The sequence below is a fragment of the Sturnira hondurensis genome, unplaced genomic scaffold, assembly GCF_014824575.4.
Source record: "Sturnira hondurensis isolate 20B ecotype Veracruz unplaced genomic scaffold, ASM1482457v3 Scaffold0013559, whole genome shotgun sequence".
NCBI lineage: Eukaryota > Metazoa > Chordata > Mammalia > Chiroptera > Phyllostomidae > Sturnira > Sturnira hondurensis.
Window position 1 is genome coordinate 3,594,512 of NW_028086190.1, and position 17,680 is coordinate 3,612,191.

At 37.1% G+C, this 17,680-nt stretch overlaps 1 protein-coding gene across 1 annotated transcript in view; it reads right to left on the reverse strand.

Moving 5' to 3' along the window:
• Nucleotides 1-216: 216 nt before the first annotated feature.
• The window catches only part of CNTLN (centlein), a 289,299-nt gene continuing 271,835 nt past the window's right edge, over nt 217-17,680 (reverse strand). The window contains exons 25-26 of the mRNA XM_037061920.1: nt 15,931-16,008; nt 217-1,467 (exon numbers count right to left, since the gene is read on the reverse strand). Coding sequence (XP_036917815.1) covers nt 1,366-1,467; nt 15,931-16,008 — 180 coding nt within the window. The 3' untranslated portion in view covers nt 217-1,365. The remainder of the gene's footprint in view (nt 1,468-15,930; nt 16,009-17,680) is intronic.

Below are 17,680 nucleotides of genomic sequence, written 5' to 3' on the forward strand. Positions count from 1 at the left end.
TGACATGATGGGTATACATTGGTATTTCAAAAATTGCAGTATGGTGGTATTTGTGGCCCTTGAAATGCTGTCCAGTTATAACTGTGTCAGCAATTTGCAGTGTGCCAAGCAGTAGTGCAAAGTGATGGTGCACTACACACAGTCTCTGGCATAACCCCACATCTCCACTACTGCAGTGTGAAAGCAACCACAGACAACACATAAATGAAGGAGCACCACTGTGTTCCAATAAAACTTTATTGATGGGCCCTAAAATTTGAATTTTATATAACTTTCACATGCTACAAAACATTATTCTCCTTTAAAAAATTTGACAATATAAAGACCATTCTTAGCTTGTAGGCCACACAAAACAGGGAGCAGGCCAGATCTGCCAAGCTCACAGGACCTATTCTGAGGCTGGGGGAGAATACCAAGAAAAATATGTGAACAGATAAAATAGCTCTGTGTTAAAAGAAAATTAAATAGTAAAATGGCCAGAGATTGTGTATTTGAAGGACCACGTAAGATGAACCTGAATGGTGAGGATCCAGTCATGAGAAAAATTGAGTACTGAGTATTCTAGAAGGAGAGAATAGCAAGGGTAGGCTCGAGGCAGGCACAAGCTTGGTGAATTAAAGGAACCAAACAAGGATGAAATCACTGTTAAGAGTTTAACTCTAATTAGTTGACTACAGTAGAATTTAAACTAATTTTATACACTGGTTTTGTGGTCTCTAGCTAATTTACATGACCACACAAAGGATAGTGAATTAAAAAAAAAGAGAGAGAGAGAAGGAAAAATATATTTATTTTGCCAAACACTTCTAGGAAAAGACAGTATCTCCTATATGGTTCAAAGTATTCAGAACAAATATAGTTGGACCACACAAGTTATTTCCTGAAATGCTCACCCTTAAGCTATGCTGCTTCACTTTATATTTGCTTACAATGCTAACATTTTGCTCACTGGATGATTGAAGGCCATTCATAGCAGTTTTATGTAAAAAGTAATTTCTTTATAAAACATAAAAAATTAAACCCTCGGTTTACATTTTTTCTTTTTATATTCAGACCAATTTGTGTGTGCCAAGCTTGTCCTAATTTCTTCTAACACACTGGAAGAAAAGTCATTTTTAAGTTTGCATTGGTTTGTGGCAATATTTGCATTCCACAATCAAATGCTGTACTATTTCCTTTTAAATGGCTATCACTTCATTAGTTTCCCTTGTTCAGCAGTCAATTAGTCTCAGATAATTCTTATTTTGCTCTGGAACCTGAATATTGGTAGTTGGAGCAGATACTGTATTGGGATTGCAATGCATGTGTTCCAATCATACCACATAGAAAGTTTCCACAACTGAAGAAAAGTTCCTCATCGTCATATCATCTAACATCATTCATAATTGTGAAATACACTTCAACTAGTTTCTTTTTTTCATTTATTTTCTCCAGTACTGCTTGTAGTAAATATGAGGCAAAAGGAAGCTGTAAGAGAAACACAGAAAAAAAAAAACCATTATCAAAACTCTATATTTTCTTCAGTGCAAAAATATCCTAAATATCATTAAACCATTAGAACTCAGCTGTCTGCAACTCTGCAACCATTATGGTACCCTACTGGGTCTCTTTTTAACTGATCCTGCTGGTTAGTGTGGGTAATTTTGTCTTTTATAATAAAAATGATAAAAGAGCTGAAGTAAAATGAAAAAAGATAAACGCCTTATTGAACCATTCATGGTTTACTGCCCATGTTAATGATGTAATCTGCAATACAAGCAGCTAAGCCATTTATCTTCAATCAGCTGATCAATATCAGGTTCCAGGCATCTCCAGGGCCCACAGGCCCACAGAGTAGGACTGTATGTTCATCACTCATAAGAGAATGAGAGAGATCTATCAATAGCCTTGTCTGTGTTTGAACTGAATAGCTCAAGTTGTAGGGTAAATTTTCAGAGGAAAAAAATGGCAAAATTATATTCATTGATTAAGTTGTTATGGAAAAGTTTGTTTGGCATATCAAAGTGTAGTACATATGTTGCAAACTGCTGAGTTTATGAAATGTGGAGTATATTTTTAAATTGCATAATATATATATAAATTTCTTAGTAAAGTTTTATTGTTCCCTCTGCTTCACTGGGTTGCCTATAGAACTCCAACTCACACAATCCGAACTGTTCCCCAGTACCTCCCACAGCCATATCGCCTTCCTGTTGTCCGTCTTCCCAGTTATCTAGTCTCACACAACAGGTTTATAGTAATTAATGAGTTCAGTAACTCATTTCTTGGAGTTATCCTTTTGATTAGCCAAGGAAAGAAAACTTTGTTATTAATGAGATTGCTTCTCATGCCCAGACCACTTCCCTACAGAGAAGTAGCAGCAGGTCCTTGTTTGTGCTGGGACAACAACCGACTGTATCACTGGTCAGCACCTGACCGAAGGCGCCTCTGGATGAGGTGCTTAGCTGTGCTCAGCTCCACTCTGCTGAGATAAGGTGATTACAATTAGCTAAACCAACGAGAATGGTTCTTTTCCAACTTTGAACTAGAATAAAAAAGAAAAGATAGGCCAGCAGCAGTGAAAACAGTCCAGAAATGCACACACACAGATTACACAGCCCGTGAAGGAGAAACAGAGACCAAAGCTGGTCCACAGAATTGCATCAGATCCTATCTTTCTGGTTTAATCGCCTTCTCCTTAAGGAAGTCTATGTCTGGACAGACTATCTTTAGTCTGTATCAGGAGCTTTACATATTTGTCTTACTGGAAATCTACCACAACAGAAAGCACAAGATACCAAAATATCATATATGTTCAGTTCTAAAATACAGTTGAATATGAGACACACATTGATTTTTTAAAAAACAGCTTTCTCTGGGATAAAAACTCTACCACTTGAATCTACCCACACTTCATACACATCCCAATTTCAGAAATGCAAAAATGTGGGGACAGTGCATCTTAGAATCAATGAATAAAAATATAGATTTAATAGATTTACAACTGAAACCATACCTAAAATACAACGTGTTAGAAAGTGCTTTAAACATTCACATGGTGTGTTTGCTATATTTTTTAAAAGTAAAAGTTTTTAAAACAATAAGAAGACCTGAACTTTCTAGTACTTTGGAGTCCAGATTAAATTAATAGTCAATTAAATTACCTCTCTGTGATCTGGAGGGGCTAAGCCTCCTTAGAAGTCCCTCAGATATAGAGAGCCCACAACCATTCTTCTACGGAAGGGTTTTGGAGTTGAAGTGGCAACCTGATGGGCCGACAGCAAAGATTCCTTCTCTCTCGCCCTGTCAAATATATTTTAAACAACAAACCCAACAACTATGCTGCCTCAGTTTCATGCTGGGTGGCATGTCCCAGAGACCATGAGGTCCAGAAAGCCTGCGGACTCTTTCTTTTGCATCAAAAAGGAAAAGTGATACTTCTGACAGTGTAGCATTACACAAGCTTGAGTTCTTTAGCATAAGAAGAAAAATGAAAAGGTGAAGAGTTGATACTGCGTGAGACTTCTTAGTATGAAGATTCAACTGGGACATCAGAATAAAAATCGCGAGTTTTGCTTCTCTACACTGCAGCATTAAAGTGGGTCTTCTAGTCGTTCTTGGTAGCCTGTCGTCAAACGTGTTTTCTGTTAATGGAAGGCTTTCCCCTGGTTTTCACACAGATTATCAGTTTCTCTTACCTGGAAACACCTGCAGATGTTTGTCTTTAGCAACTAGTAAGACACTGACAATCGCAAATTTATCACTTAAGCTTACAAATTTCGGCTTCATGTAGAGGTGTTTCTGAGTAAAGGTAAGATATGACGATGGCTGCAGGTGTTGGAGAGCCACCTGGGAAACAGAACAAAGCCTAGAGATCGTGACTATAAAACATAGTCATATAACTCAGAGCATCAGCACTGGCTGCGATGTGCTCCTAATGATGTAAAATTAAAGATTTTTGTGTTGAAAGAAAAACACGGAAATAAGGGTAACTTTTTTAAAACTTCAGGACAAGATTTGTGGCCAAGATGGAGGTGTAGGTAGATACACTGTGCCTCCTCACACAACCAAAATTAAGGGCAACAAAATTTAGAAACAAAAAAATAACCAGAACTGATAGAAAATTGAAGTGCACTGAAGTCCGACAACTATTCATCCAGACCCGTAAGAGGGGAAGAGTTGGTAGCCAGAGGAGAGGGATTGCAGAAGGAAAAGGTGGTGGCTGGCCCCCCGGGTGCACAGGTGGCAGCTGGCAGACCCTGGACCCAGGGTGGTAACGAGCAAACCCAGTGAGGCGTGCACAAGGTGGCTGGCCGACCGCAGCCGTGTATTTGCGCCCAGATAAACTAGGCAAAAATGGGAACGAGACAGACCACACAACCCAGGGCCCCAGCACCAGGAAATAAAGCCTAAAAGCACCAACTGAAAAACACTTGTTGGGGTTGAGGTACTGGGAGAAACTCCCAGCCTTACAGTAGAGTTAATTGGAGAGACACACAGGGTCCTAGAACGTACACAAGCCCACCAACCAGGGAACTAACACCAGAAGGGCCCAATTTGCATGTGGGAAGTGGCAGAGGGGACTGAAATCTGAGAGAGAACTGAGCAAGCACCATTGTTTCCTCTCTGTCCCCACCTCCACATATAGCATTATAACACAACAACTGGGTTGCCCTGCCCTTGTGAACACCTAAGGCTCCGCCCCTCATACTTAACAGGCTTGACCAGTTCCCCCCGTCAAATGCCTCAAAGGGAAGAATAAACCAAAACCCCAGAGCCAATACTTTTAAGTGACTAAGAGATAGCCAACCAATCAGATGCACAGTTCAAAGCACTGGTGATCAGGATGCTCACATAACTGGTTGAATTTTGTTGCAAATTAGAAGAAAAAATGAAGGTTACACTAAGTGAAATGAATCAAAATGCACAGAGAACCAATAATAATGGGAAGAAAACTGGGACTCAGATCAATGGAGTGGACCAGAAGGAAGAAACAATCAAACAGAAAAAAAGGAAGAAATAAGAATTCAAAAAAATGTGGAGAGGCTTAGGAACCTCTAAGACAACTTTAAACATTCCAACATCTGAATTATAGGGGTACCAGAAGGGGAAGAGGAAGAGCAACAAGTGGAAAAGTTATTTGAACAAATAATGAAGGAGAACTTCCCCAATCTGGAAAAGGAAATAGACTTCCATGAAGTCCAGGAAGCTCAGAGAGTCCCAAAGAAGTTGGACCCAAAGAGGAACACACCAAGGCACATCATAATTACATTAGCCAAGATTAAAATGAAGGAGAGAATCCTAGAAGCAGCAAGAGATAAGGGGACAGTCACCTACAAAGGAGTTCCCATCAAATTGTCAGCGGATTTGTTCTCAAAAGAGACCTTACAGGCAAGAAGGGGCTGGAAAGAAGTTTTCCAAATCATGAAAGGCAAGGACCTACAGCCAAGATTGCTTTATCCAGCAAAGCTTTCATTTAGAATGGAAGGGCAGATAAGTGTTTCTCAGATAAGGTCAAGTTCAAGGAGTTCATCATCACCAAGCTCCTATTATTAGAAATATTAAAGGGACTTATCTAAGAAAAAGAAGATGAAAAATATGAACACTGAAAGGACAGCAAACACACAGTTATTAACAACCACACCTAAAACAAAAGCAAACCAAGAGGACAGCGAGATCGGGAGTGGAACCACAGAAGTGGAGATCACATGGAGGGTTAGCAACAGGGGAGTGGGAGGAGGAGAAGGGGGGAAAAGGTACAGAGAATAAGTAGCATAGACAGTAGGTAAAAAATAGACAGGGGGAGGGCAAGAATGGGAAATGTAGAAGCTAAAGAACTTATGACACATGGCCTGGCTGGTGTAGCTCAGTGGATTGAGCATGGGCCTGCAAACCACACGATTGTGGTTTGATTCCCAGTCAGGCCACATGCCTGGGTTGCAAGCCAGTTCCCAGCAGGGGAGTCACAAGAAGCAACCATACATTGATATTTCTCTCCTTCTCTCCTTCCCTTCCTCTCTAAAGACAAATAAATAAAATCTTAAAAAAAAAGAACTTATGACACATGAACATGAACTAAAGGGGGGAATGGTGGGGGAGGGGTGTGCAGGATGGAGGGGAATGAAGGGGGAAATGAAGGGACAACTGTAATAACATAATCAATAAAGTATATTTAAAAAAACTACAGGACAAAATTAACATTTTAATCATTTTCATTCTTATTTTTGGTTTGAAAATTATTATTAAAAAGATAGATATTGCTTTAAAATATAAATGACTTCAATCTAGCTTCAGTCAGACTGAAAGTGAAGATATCAAATTTTATATATCATACCTACTTTTACAAAAAATGTGATTTAGTGAGACAGACTTAAAAGAGGCCAATGTAGTTTGATCATTGTAAAACGAATGGCATAAAATTTAGTTTTTGACACAATGTACACAATGACACAATGTGTACAATGACACAATGTATATATAAACATATCAGTTTACATTATGTATTTATATATGTATATTATACACACATTTAACGAGAGGATACACTCTATTATCTTATAATTGAAAGATCAAACTTGTTAAAATAACTAAGAATGATATCAGAAAGAACAACTTATCTGTAATTTAAATTTTGCACTGAATGTTGAGTTGTTTCCTAAATGTTGCTTATATTTTTGGCACATATGATATATATGTATATGTATATATCAGAGTTCTGCTGAAAACTGACTCAGAGGAAAGGCAGTACTTGCTATTCTAAAACTTTGGTAAAGGCTATAATTCATTTTCACTTTTATTTTGGCCTCATTTTTTTATAGTGGTAAAATACACATAATATAAAATTTACCTTTTAACATTTAATCACGTCTTCCCCCTCACCAAAACATAAAAATACGCTTGAAATCATTAAATTTAAAAAATCCCAGCAAGACTCTGAATGGAGAATTTTAAACTTGTTGTTTCAGCTAGATGTGAGAAGCCCGTGTGGGTGACTGAACTGGTAGGTTATGTATGTAAGCCAGGGAAACTGTGAGAGAGCGCGTGTGTGATAATGCAGCACAGAAAGCCACAGAATAAATATGTTCAGAGTTGAAATGAGAAACTTTCAGTTAACCTTCAGGCTGGAAGTTACTTCATTTTTAATTTTTTTTACAAAAGCCAGGGAGATTTACAAAACCCTTTCCCCGCCATATTGCAATACATTGCATAGAAGGTAAGCATATTTTGCACAGAGGGCACTGGGGAAAGAGCCATTTTAAATTTCAGCAACTGCAAGATCTGAAGCAACTAAAAGCCACAGGGATATTTAAAACTAAAATACCAGAAGTCTATATTCTAAATTGTCAACGTAAGGTAGGAAGACAGAAATTTTGATATTGTCCTTGTACAGGGAAATTTACTGGGACAAAGTGGGCTACAAGGGACTGAATTAAATTCAGAAAGGGATTAGCAGAGAATAAAGAGAATAAAGCAACAATAAATAAATAACAGAGAATAAAGCAACAATAAAACCAAAATCAAGATATTTTCTAGCCATTCCTGGCTGAGGTTTTTTACACAAATCCTAGTAAAGAACCATACTGTGATTATAAATGTATATTATTTGTTTTAAACAGGTATACATACTTTATACTCATAATTCTGTTAATTATTTAATAATTTTCACAATTGATATATTTTAACTATTTATTTATTATCTTCCACCCCCAGACATGTAAGCTCTTTGAGGGCAGGGGTTTCTTCTCTCTTGTTCACTGCTGTGCACCCCAACCTGACAAAACCTGACACACAGGACACACTCCATAAATTGCTTAATGGATTCCATATAATCAGCTTTATCTCCACTAATTCTTTCCATAGCCTTGATAAAGTCCAAAGTACAAAGGACACAGTATTATTCATAAATAAGTAACTCCTTATTTGGATATATTAGGAGATAGTATCAATTATAGTAAAATACAGAAACATTTGTTGGTACGTCAACTGAAATAAAGTATCTCATTTGTTTTTAGTTATGGCCAGTAAAAAAAAATTCAAGTGAAAATGCACTTAAGGCAATCCTTTCTAGTGCTGGGGACATATTATATGTAATACCAGATCTTTACTGAAATTACCGTAAAATTTTTCTCAGTTACAGTTTGTATTCAACATTATTTTGTATTGGTTTCAGGTGTAAGCATAGTGGTCTGATCATTATATACTTCACAGAGTGGCCCCCTGATATTTCAGGTGCCCATCTGGCACCATAAAATATTGCTGACCGCATTCCCTGTGCTTTCCTTTACATCCCCACAACTATACAGTAACCAATTAATACTTCTAATCCCTTCAAATTTTTCACCCAGACCCAAAACACTTTCATTCTGGCATCCTTCAGTCTCTTCTCTAAAGAGACTGTTCGTAATTTGTTAGTTTATTTTGTTCAGTAGATTTCACATGTAAGTGAGATCACATGGTATTTGTCTTTCTCTGACTTATTTCACCTAGCATAATACCCTCTAGACCCATTCATACTGTCTCAAATGGTAAGATTTCATTCATTTTTAAAGGCCAAGTAGTATTCCATTGTGTAAATGTACCACAGGTTTTTATTATCTGCTCATGTACTGATGGGTACCTGGGCTGCTTCCATAGCTTGGCTATTATAAACAACACTGCAATAAACAGAGGGATGCATATATTCTTTTGAATTAGTGTTTTGGGCTTCTTCAGATATATTCCCAGAAATGGAATCTCTGGATCATAAGGCAGATTCATTTTTAATTTTTTGAGGAACCTCCACAATGTTTTCCACAGCGGCTGCGCCAATCTACATTCCCACCAACAGCGCACAAGGGTTCCTATTTCTCCACATCCTCGCCAACATTTGTGGGGTTTTTTGTTGTTTTATTGATGATAGCCACTCTGACAGGTGTGAAGTGATAACTCAATGCAGTTTTAACATGCATTTCTCTGATGATTACTGACGTTGAGCATCTGCTCATATGCCTATTGGCCATCTGTATGTCCTCTTTGGAAAACTATCTATTTAGGGCCTCTGCCCACTTTTTAACTGACTTGTTTGTTTTGGTGTTGTCTGAGTTCTTTATACATTTTGGAAATGAACTCCTTATTAGATGTGTCTTGGCAAATATTTTCTCCCATTCAGTAGGCTGTCCTTTTGCTTTGTCGACAGTTTCCTTTGCTGTGAGCACCTTTCTAATTTGATATCGTCTCACTTCATTTTGTTGCTCGTTTGTTTCCCTCACCTAGGGAAACCCATCGGAAATACATTGCTAAGAGAAATGTCAAATATTTTACTGCCTATATTTTCTTATAGGAGTTTTATGGTTTCAAGTCTTTAATCTATTTTGTCTTCTTGTGTATGGTGTAAGAAACTGATATAGTTTCTTTCTCTTTTTTGCAATTATGTGTCCAATTTTCTAATACCATTTACTGAATACATTGTCTTTATGCCATTGTATGTCCTTGTCTCCTTTGTCAGATATTAATTGACCACAAAGGCACGGGTTTATTTCTGCACTCTATACTCTGTTCCATTGAGTTATGTGTCTATTTTATGCCAGCATCATGATGTTTTAATTACCATATCCTTGTAGTATTTTTTTTTATATATCAAGTAATGTGATACCTCAAACTTCCTCAAGATTGCTGTCACTATTCAGGGTCTTTTGTGTTTCCAATCAAATTTTTGGATTATTTGCTCTAGTTCTGTAAGAAACACCATTGGTATTTTGATAGAAATTATGTAAATCTATAGGTTGCTTTGGGTAGCATGGACATTTTTAACAACGTTAATTATTCCTATCCATGAGCATGGTATATGTTTCCATTTATTTATATCTTCTTCAATGTCATGACTTTCTGAGGAAAGATCTTTTACCTCCTTGTTTAAATTTACTCCTACACATTTTATTTTATTTTTGGATGCCATTTAAGCGGCATTTTTCTCAGTCCCCTTTCTGATAGTTCATTATTGGTGTATAAAAATGCAACTGATTTCTGATGATTTATTTTTTATCCTGCTACTTTCAATGAACTGAATTCATTTACCAGTTCTTTGGTTTTTTGTAGACTCTTTAGGCTTCTCTATATGTACTACATGTCATCTGCAAATAATGGCAGTTTTCTCTCTTCCTTTCCAGTTTGAATACCTTTTTATTTCTTCCTTTTGTCTGCTTGCTGTGGCTATGGGTTCCAGTATTATGTTGAATAAGCGTGGTGAAAGTGGGCATCCCTGTCTTTTTCCTGATCTCAAAGGAAACAATTTTAGTTTTTCCTTGTTGAGCATGAAGTTAGCTGTGGGTTTCCTATATATGGCCTTTATTATGTTGAGGTATGTTCCTTCTATTCCCACTTTGCTGAGAATTTTTATAAGTGGGCTCTGGATTTTTAAGCAGATTTTATTTATTTGTAGAGAGGGGAAGGGGGGGCAAAGAGGGAGAGAAACATCAAGGTGTCTTTGCCTCTCACCCATCCCCCACTGGGAACCTGGCCTGCAACCCAGACATGTGCCCTGACTGGGAATTGAACTGGCAACCTCTTGATTGAGCGGACACTCAATCCACTGAGTCACAGCAGCCAGGGCTGGGTTCTAGATTTTGTAAAGTATGTTTTCTGCATTATTTATATGATATGAATTTTATTCCCTCATATTGTTTATATGGTGTGTCATATTAGTTGATTTGCTGATCCTGAACCATCCTTGCTTCTTGAGAATAAATCTCACTTGATCATGGTATATGATCTTTTTAATGTTTTGCTGAATTCAATTTGGTAATATTTTATTGAGGGTTTTTGCATCTATGTTCATCAGGGATATCGGCCTATAGTTTTCTTTCTTTGTAGTGTCTTTATCTGGTTTTGGAATCAGGATAATGTTGGCCTCATAAAATGAGCTTGGGAGTCTTCCTCCTCTTGCATTTATTGGAATAGCTTGTGGAGGGAAGGTATCAATTTTTCTTTGAATGTTTGGTCAAATTCAACTGTGAAGCCATCTAGTCCAGGAATTTTGTTTGTAGGGTGAATTTACTTTTACATGTATTCCATTTATTTCTCTTTCAATATGTCTTCATATTAAAAAATTCATTTTTGAATGGACATATAATTCACATAACACATAATTCACTATTTTTAAGTATGTAATTCATTGGTTTTTAGTATATCCATAAGGCTGTGGGACCATCATCACTATCCAATTTCAGAACCCTGTGTCCAGGAGCTGCCATTCTCCATCTCCTGCCTCCCTGGCAACCATAATTTACTTTCCGTCTTGATACATTGGACTATTATGGATATTTCACATGAAGGAAGTCATATTATTTGTAGCCTTTTGAGTATGGTTTCTTTCACTTAGTATAAAATTTACAAAGTTTTGCATGTTATAAAATGCACGTATCAGTCCTTCATTCCATTTTATGGTTGAATGATATTCCATGTATGTATATACTACATTTGTTTATGCATTCATCAGTTAATTGACATCTGATTGTCTCCCACTATTGAGCTATTATGAATAATGCTGCTATGATCATTCATGTAGAAATTTTTATATGTACATATGTTTTCACTTCTCTTGGGTGAGTACCTGGGGGTTGAACTGCTGGTCATGTCGTCTCTATCCTTAACTTTTTTAGAAACTGCCAGACTGTTTTCCACAGAAGTGACACCCCTTTACACTCCCATCAGCACCGTCTGAGGGTTCTAATTTCTCCACATCCTTGTCAAGACACGTTATTGTCCTTCTTCTTTACTATACCCATCTCACTAGGTATTAAGTACATATCTCATTTTGGTTTTGGTTTTGCACCTCCCTAATGTCTAATAATGTTGAAAATCCTCTCATATGCTTATTGGCTATTTGTATATCTTCTTGTACATATGTCTATTCAAATCATTTTATTTTTGTTGTTTAGTTGTAAAAGTTTGAAATGTGTTCTTAAATAGTTAAATTTCACTGAGATAAGACATAGAGAAGATTGGGCTGAATTAATGGCAAATGACCAATCCTTGAGTATTGTTAATAAAACATACCTACAAATTTTCTATGGTTTCAATTATTAACATCTCCCTCCTACCAAATCTGATCTACCTCTTTTAATTGCTAACACTCTTAAGGTTATCGTCTTCTTTCTCAACATGTAGGGTATTAAGCTTAACCATCTCTGGCTTCTGCTTTTTGACCCCTTCATCTGATCTTATGACTGCTATTGACTCAGTCACTAGAATGAGGGGCACATCTACCTCATCCTCTCTATCCCTATGGCCAGGGCATACCCCGGCCCTCATTGCCCTTCGCCTACACAGCTTTCTTGCTTGCAGCCTCGTCTCCTTTCAAACCATCCTACACACTGATCCCATGTATTTTTCTAAAGCACAACTCTGAGTGCACCCTCTTCTTACTCGAAAGCATTTATACTTTTGTCTAGACCCATTTTTCCTGTATCTAGTTTTAATCCAATCCACTAAAAAACAAACAAACTAACTAACTAACTAATTGGGGGGAGGCAGTCTTTCCATCCTATCATAGTCATTAATTTGCTTTTTCTCCTCTGTCATAAATTGTAAGTTTTAAAAAGCATATTAATGTAAAAAGAGAAATTAATACAAGAAGACATGTTCAAAGAAATTATAAGGCAGCTATGCCGTAAAAAATAAAAGTAGATGTTAGGAATATTTTTCACTGTGATTCTTATCGCTAGAAATCTGTGGGGATAAAGGGTAAGGTCAGATAAAGACTGAATATATAAAAGTACCAACTGCATTAGAAGTACTTGAAATAATGGGGACATATATTTGTGTCCTATATTAAATGCAGGTAATTTAATGTTTTTGACCTTTTAGCTCTCATGCACTTCTGGCTAACAGTAGCAGGAGGTATTACATTATTGTGTAGTCCCATATTACCAAATAGCAGAAAAGTATTTTTTATTTTGCAGTTAATATTTTATCAATATAATTTTTCAACAAATGAATGCAGAAAACAGTTCCTTTAACAGAAACAAAGTTCTGTGGCCTAACTCTTACACAAAAGATAAAACCACAAGACCAGGTCCAATTCTATGATCTCCGAATTCTGTGACATAAAACAGTGACTTTCAACCCTTTTCATCTCAAGGCACACAGAAACTAATCACTAAAATCCTGCAGCACACCCCAAAATATATTTTTACCGATCTGACAAATATATAGGTACATTTTTATTAAATTACAAAAAAATAAAAAGAATAGTAATTACTTGCCCTTACTGCTCCAAAGTGACTTCAAAAAAAAATCTGGTGCCTATAGTTGTTCACAAGGATTTCTGGTACCAAGAATTAACCAATCAACCCTATAATGCAATGTGACCCATAAGATGTGACTCTCTTATATGACCTGTTTAGTTATGGTTCAGGACAGGGCACTCAGAGCTATCATCGTCATTTTTTCATTTGACAACCCAAGAGAAAAGCAGCCAGTGCCCCCGACTAAACAGGTATTGCGGTTCTAAGACTTCCCGCGGCACACTGGTGAAACGGTGCTGACGTAAAGCACTGGGCCCAGAGGGGGAACAGAGAAGGAAAGTTTTTCTATAATTTTACCTTCAAAACATTTTAATAATCAAATAACAACACTGAATTATTTAGTATTTATCTTAGGGAGTGTACACAATGACCTCACAACTTAAAGAATTGCAACATCAGATACACGAAGCTGTTTGCCATAAATGAAACAACATATATGAATGAACATACTTACACTTTGCCCACACAGTGAGCATAACTGAGACTCTAAAAAAAAACTGGTGGACGAAGAAACCCCTTTCTAAAATTCAGGACAAATATAAACACTGGAATTGAGAGAGAAGAAAAGTAGGCTAGAAAACAGGAGATGTTTTCTATTTTATAGATCCCCCCCCCCCCCTTGGGCATCATTAATGCAAAGTGACATTCAAGTGCAACCAATGAAGTTTCTTTTTTTTCCTCACAAAATTCAAAGACATCAGCAGAACCACCTATGTCAGTAATAAAAATAAAAAGTCTTTGACTTTTTAAATGTTATCGTACTGTCACAGTGGAATAAAATTAGCTTGACAAATGGTCTGAAGGCACGCGCTGCAGTTCATTACGTATAGCAGCAACAGCAATGGTTTCCCAACGTTCATAAAGCCGCTCGATTACATTTACCTCCAGTCAATAATTAGGGGTCCACAAATAAACCTGGGCAATTAAATCAATACTGCTGGGCAATTATATTCCAGAGTCCAGGCTCAGTGGCACAAAAAGGCACTATATCAAACTACAGTATTAAGCAGTCTAATGCCGTTTCAACAGGATATTTTTTATGCTCACTGGCCAGAATAAGCATACATCCAGGTGATGCAGACTGTGTGTGCGTACGGCCACACATGCCAGTCAAAAAAAACACCAGGGCTGGTGTCAATACCGCTTTTGTAAAATGTAATAAAGATCTCTACATATGAATTTGTTATTTTCATCCTCGTAACTGATGATAAAATTCCCTTACTGAAAGATCATTTGCATAAGCTGAACATTTTAAAAAGTCATTAAAAGTTCACTGTTATTATTTTCAACTGAAAGAAACCCATAAGAATCATTACTGAACTCCTGTGACCTGCCAGGCACTGGCCTAGGTGCTGGTGCTGGGCACGCAGGAGGATTCAGAAATGGCATTTCTTCCCAAAAGCAAGTTGCCACTGCAGAAAGCTGCGTTTATACCTGCATGTCTGCCCTTACACAACTTTAAGAAAAAGATTGCCAATCACCTTCTATTACTATAGAAGCGATTCCCAATGCTGTTCAAAATTTATATATAAAACCGATACTAAAAATATGAATAGTTCATATATGATTTACTTACTCTTGGATTTTTCAAAAGCATAGTTATCTCTATTTGTTAATATAAATGTGAAATAATTTTCCTTCAATATTAGCTTTTATTTTTTTAATCTTCATACAAAAACATTTACAACTTTCCATAACACACAGTACAATAATGATTTTTTTTTTGCTGTTTTGAGAATACATGGCTTAGCCATTTTTATTCCAGTTCATTTTTAAAATAAACAATTAAGTTGAATGAAAAAACCGATTATGAAAAAGTTTTAGAATACACCGCATGCTGTCAGTGATGTCAAAACAAAAGCTGGCCAACTAGAAAAGCAGGGCTCCCACCTGCCAATAAACTGCCCTTGATCACTTACAAGAGGGGCACATCCCAGCAGACTGTATGGGTATTAAAAAAATACTTGAAAGGGAAGAAAAAGTATCACACAGGTCACAGCAGCAGTCTCAATAGACCCCTCGGGGAGTTCCACTCGTCTTGGCCTTGTCATCCTCTATGCAACTCTCCACTCGGCCCAGAAAACGTCGATAGGAAAATGTTTGAGGGGCCTCTGGTGGAAATTTTTTCATTCTTTCTGCATTGACAGGATGCCAAATCAATATTTACTTCCCACTAACAAGCTGCTCGAGGTCTCAGTAGAAAATATTGTAGAGAATGCGGGAAGACACAGTAATAAACAGCTGTCTGGCTGTGAGGAAAACATGAATTGACTGGAAACAGGTCCATAGTAAAAGGTCACTGAAACCCATGAACTCCTCAGGTGTCCGTATCAACAACTAACTTTAAAGACACATAATAAAGAATCTTTTTTCCTAAGAGAGCTGAGAGAATGGATTCTTTTCAGTCTAGCAAGCATAGAGGTTGACTCAATAATTTAATTAATGCATTTGCTAAGGCCCAAGTCGGCTCTTTCCCGAGGTATTTGCTTCATTTGTTAAGCCTAGAAGTACAAATAGAGGGTTAACTTTCCCCCTACCTGCTGGAATACTTCTATACCTAACAGAAATAAATAATGTGTGTTTACAAAAAGTTAGGACACCTAGTGAAAATGTAAGGCTTGGAATTCTTATCTAGAAGTTTCCATATATGCAGTAGAAAATGAAGTACCTGTCCTTCAAGAAGTTTCTGAATGTACAGCAGCCATTCCTTATCATTTTCAGCATCTATTTTTGTCCTTTCCAGTTCCTAAAGGAGAAAAATATAAATGCTGGTGTTACATGCATTTAAATTAAGTTAATCATACTATTAGTTATTGAATAGATCTAGAGAGATACTGGTAAAACTGGATTCAACAAAGAGCAGCCTGGTCTTTTAATAGTAGAGAATATTTAAATCCATGTTCTTTAACATTTAGTTTATAAATATTTACATACATGTGGAAGATAAAGCTATATTTTTATAATCACAATGTAATCTAAGGATATTTTATTTCTGCCTTCACAGTGGACTTTAAAGTAGGGACTGAGGTGAAAGTAAAAGCAATTAAAATAAAGTGAAAAATAAGATGGAACTGTATGAAAGAATCATTTATAAGTGACCTTCACAATATAGCAAGATCTTTAATCAGAAATGTGACTTGTCAATAGGTAACTAAAGAGTAATTGTTATAATTACAAACAAAATATAATATGGCATGGCTCTGGTGTATTAAAATGGTTGTTTATTTAAGCTATCCAATGGACAGACATTCTAATTTCAGTGTTGGAAGTCACTAAATATTCTCAACAACTAATTGTCGAGGTAAAATATTTCTCAAAGTATAATTTATTCATATGTACAGTTGATTATTTACTAAACTCATGATTGCCTTACCAAAAATGGACTTTTCAAAAAGGAAGGGTCTGGGAAACTAACATCTGTTGAAATTTACAGTATGCCAGGTATCGGACTAGACACTTCATGTAGGCTATCACAACGTTTCACATGAATCTACTAGAGTCTGACGTACAGCCTGAAGAACATAAGTCAGGTAGTTTGGGCTCTACTTGTAAGTCATTCAACACTTCTGACCTCTGACAGACGCAGGGATCAGTCTAAACAGGCTCTGATCTGTAATTAAGTCTGGCAAATATATCAAGTGTGCCGATCCTTCTCAGAGCAGTGTGTTTCTGCCAGAGTCCTTTCTCTTCCTGCAGGACTCCCATCTCAGCTCCTGTGATGTGCATGTTGCAGACGCGGCTGCAGGCCGCGTCTCCCAGAGGCAGGGGTGCCGTCTCTTCACAGGCATGTGTCATCTCTTCTTTGGCGCTATAAAGAGGTTCTTTTTTAATTTGCCCAAACAAAGCGGGTGGTTTTTCCTACCTTGTAAAAGAGGCATCTTTTGAGATCACACAAAGGCCAGGGTCCTGTCTCTCAGAATACATGTATGTGTTTGTGTTTACCTGTGTGTGCACACAAAAGGGATTTTGCAAAATCTTGTTTTAAAACTCCTAGGTAACAGCAAAGTCCTTAACCTTAACTTTTGTTAGGTAATTAATGTTATCATAGGTATAGATAACACCTTTGCCATAGATACTATTGTTTCCTCTGTGTCTTATCTTTGACACTATCTCTGATAATAATATTCTGTTAGTCCAGAACCCGGATAGCCGCTGAGGAGAGGAAACTGGTAATTCACTCTCCCATTCACCCACAGGACCAAAACAATCTCTGCAGGACTCCTCTGGTCTCTGTTCTAAGAACTCTCGGCAGTTTAAAAACCTTTGCAAGTTGTAGCTCCACTGTACTCCTGAAGTTCTTTGAGAAGCTGATGGGAGGACTGGAGTGTGTTCTCAAACAAACATTTAAGCCTATCATTGTATTTGCTGAGCAAGTATTGATCGGGAAGCTGGGAGTGCCATCATCTCTTTAATTTTCC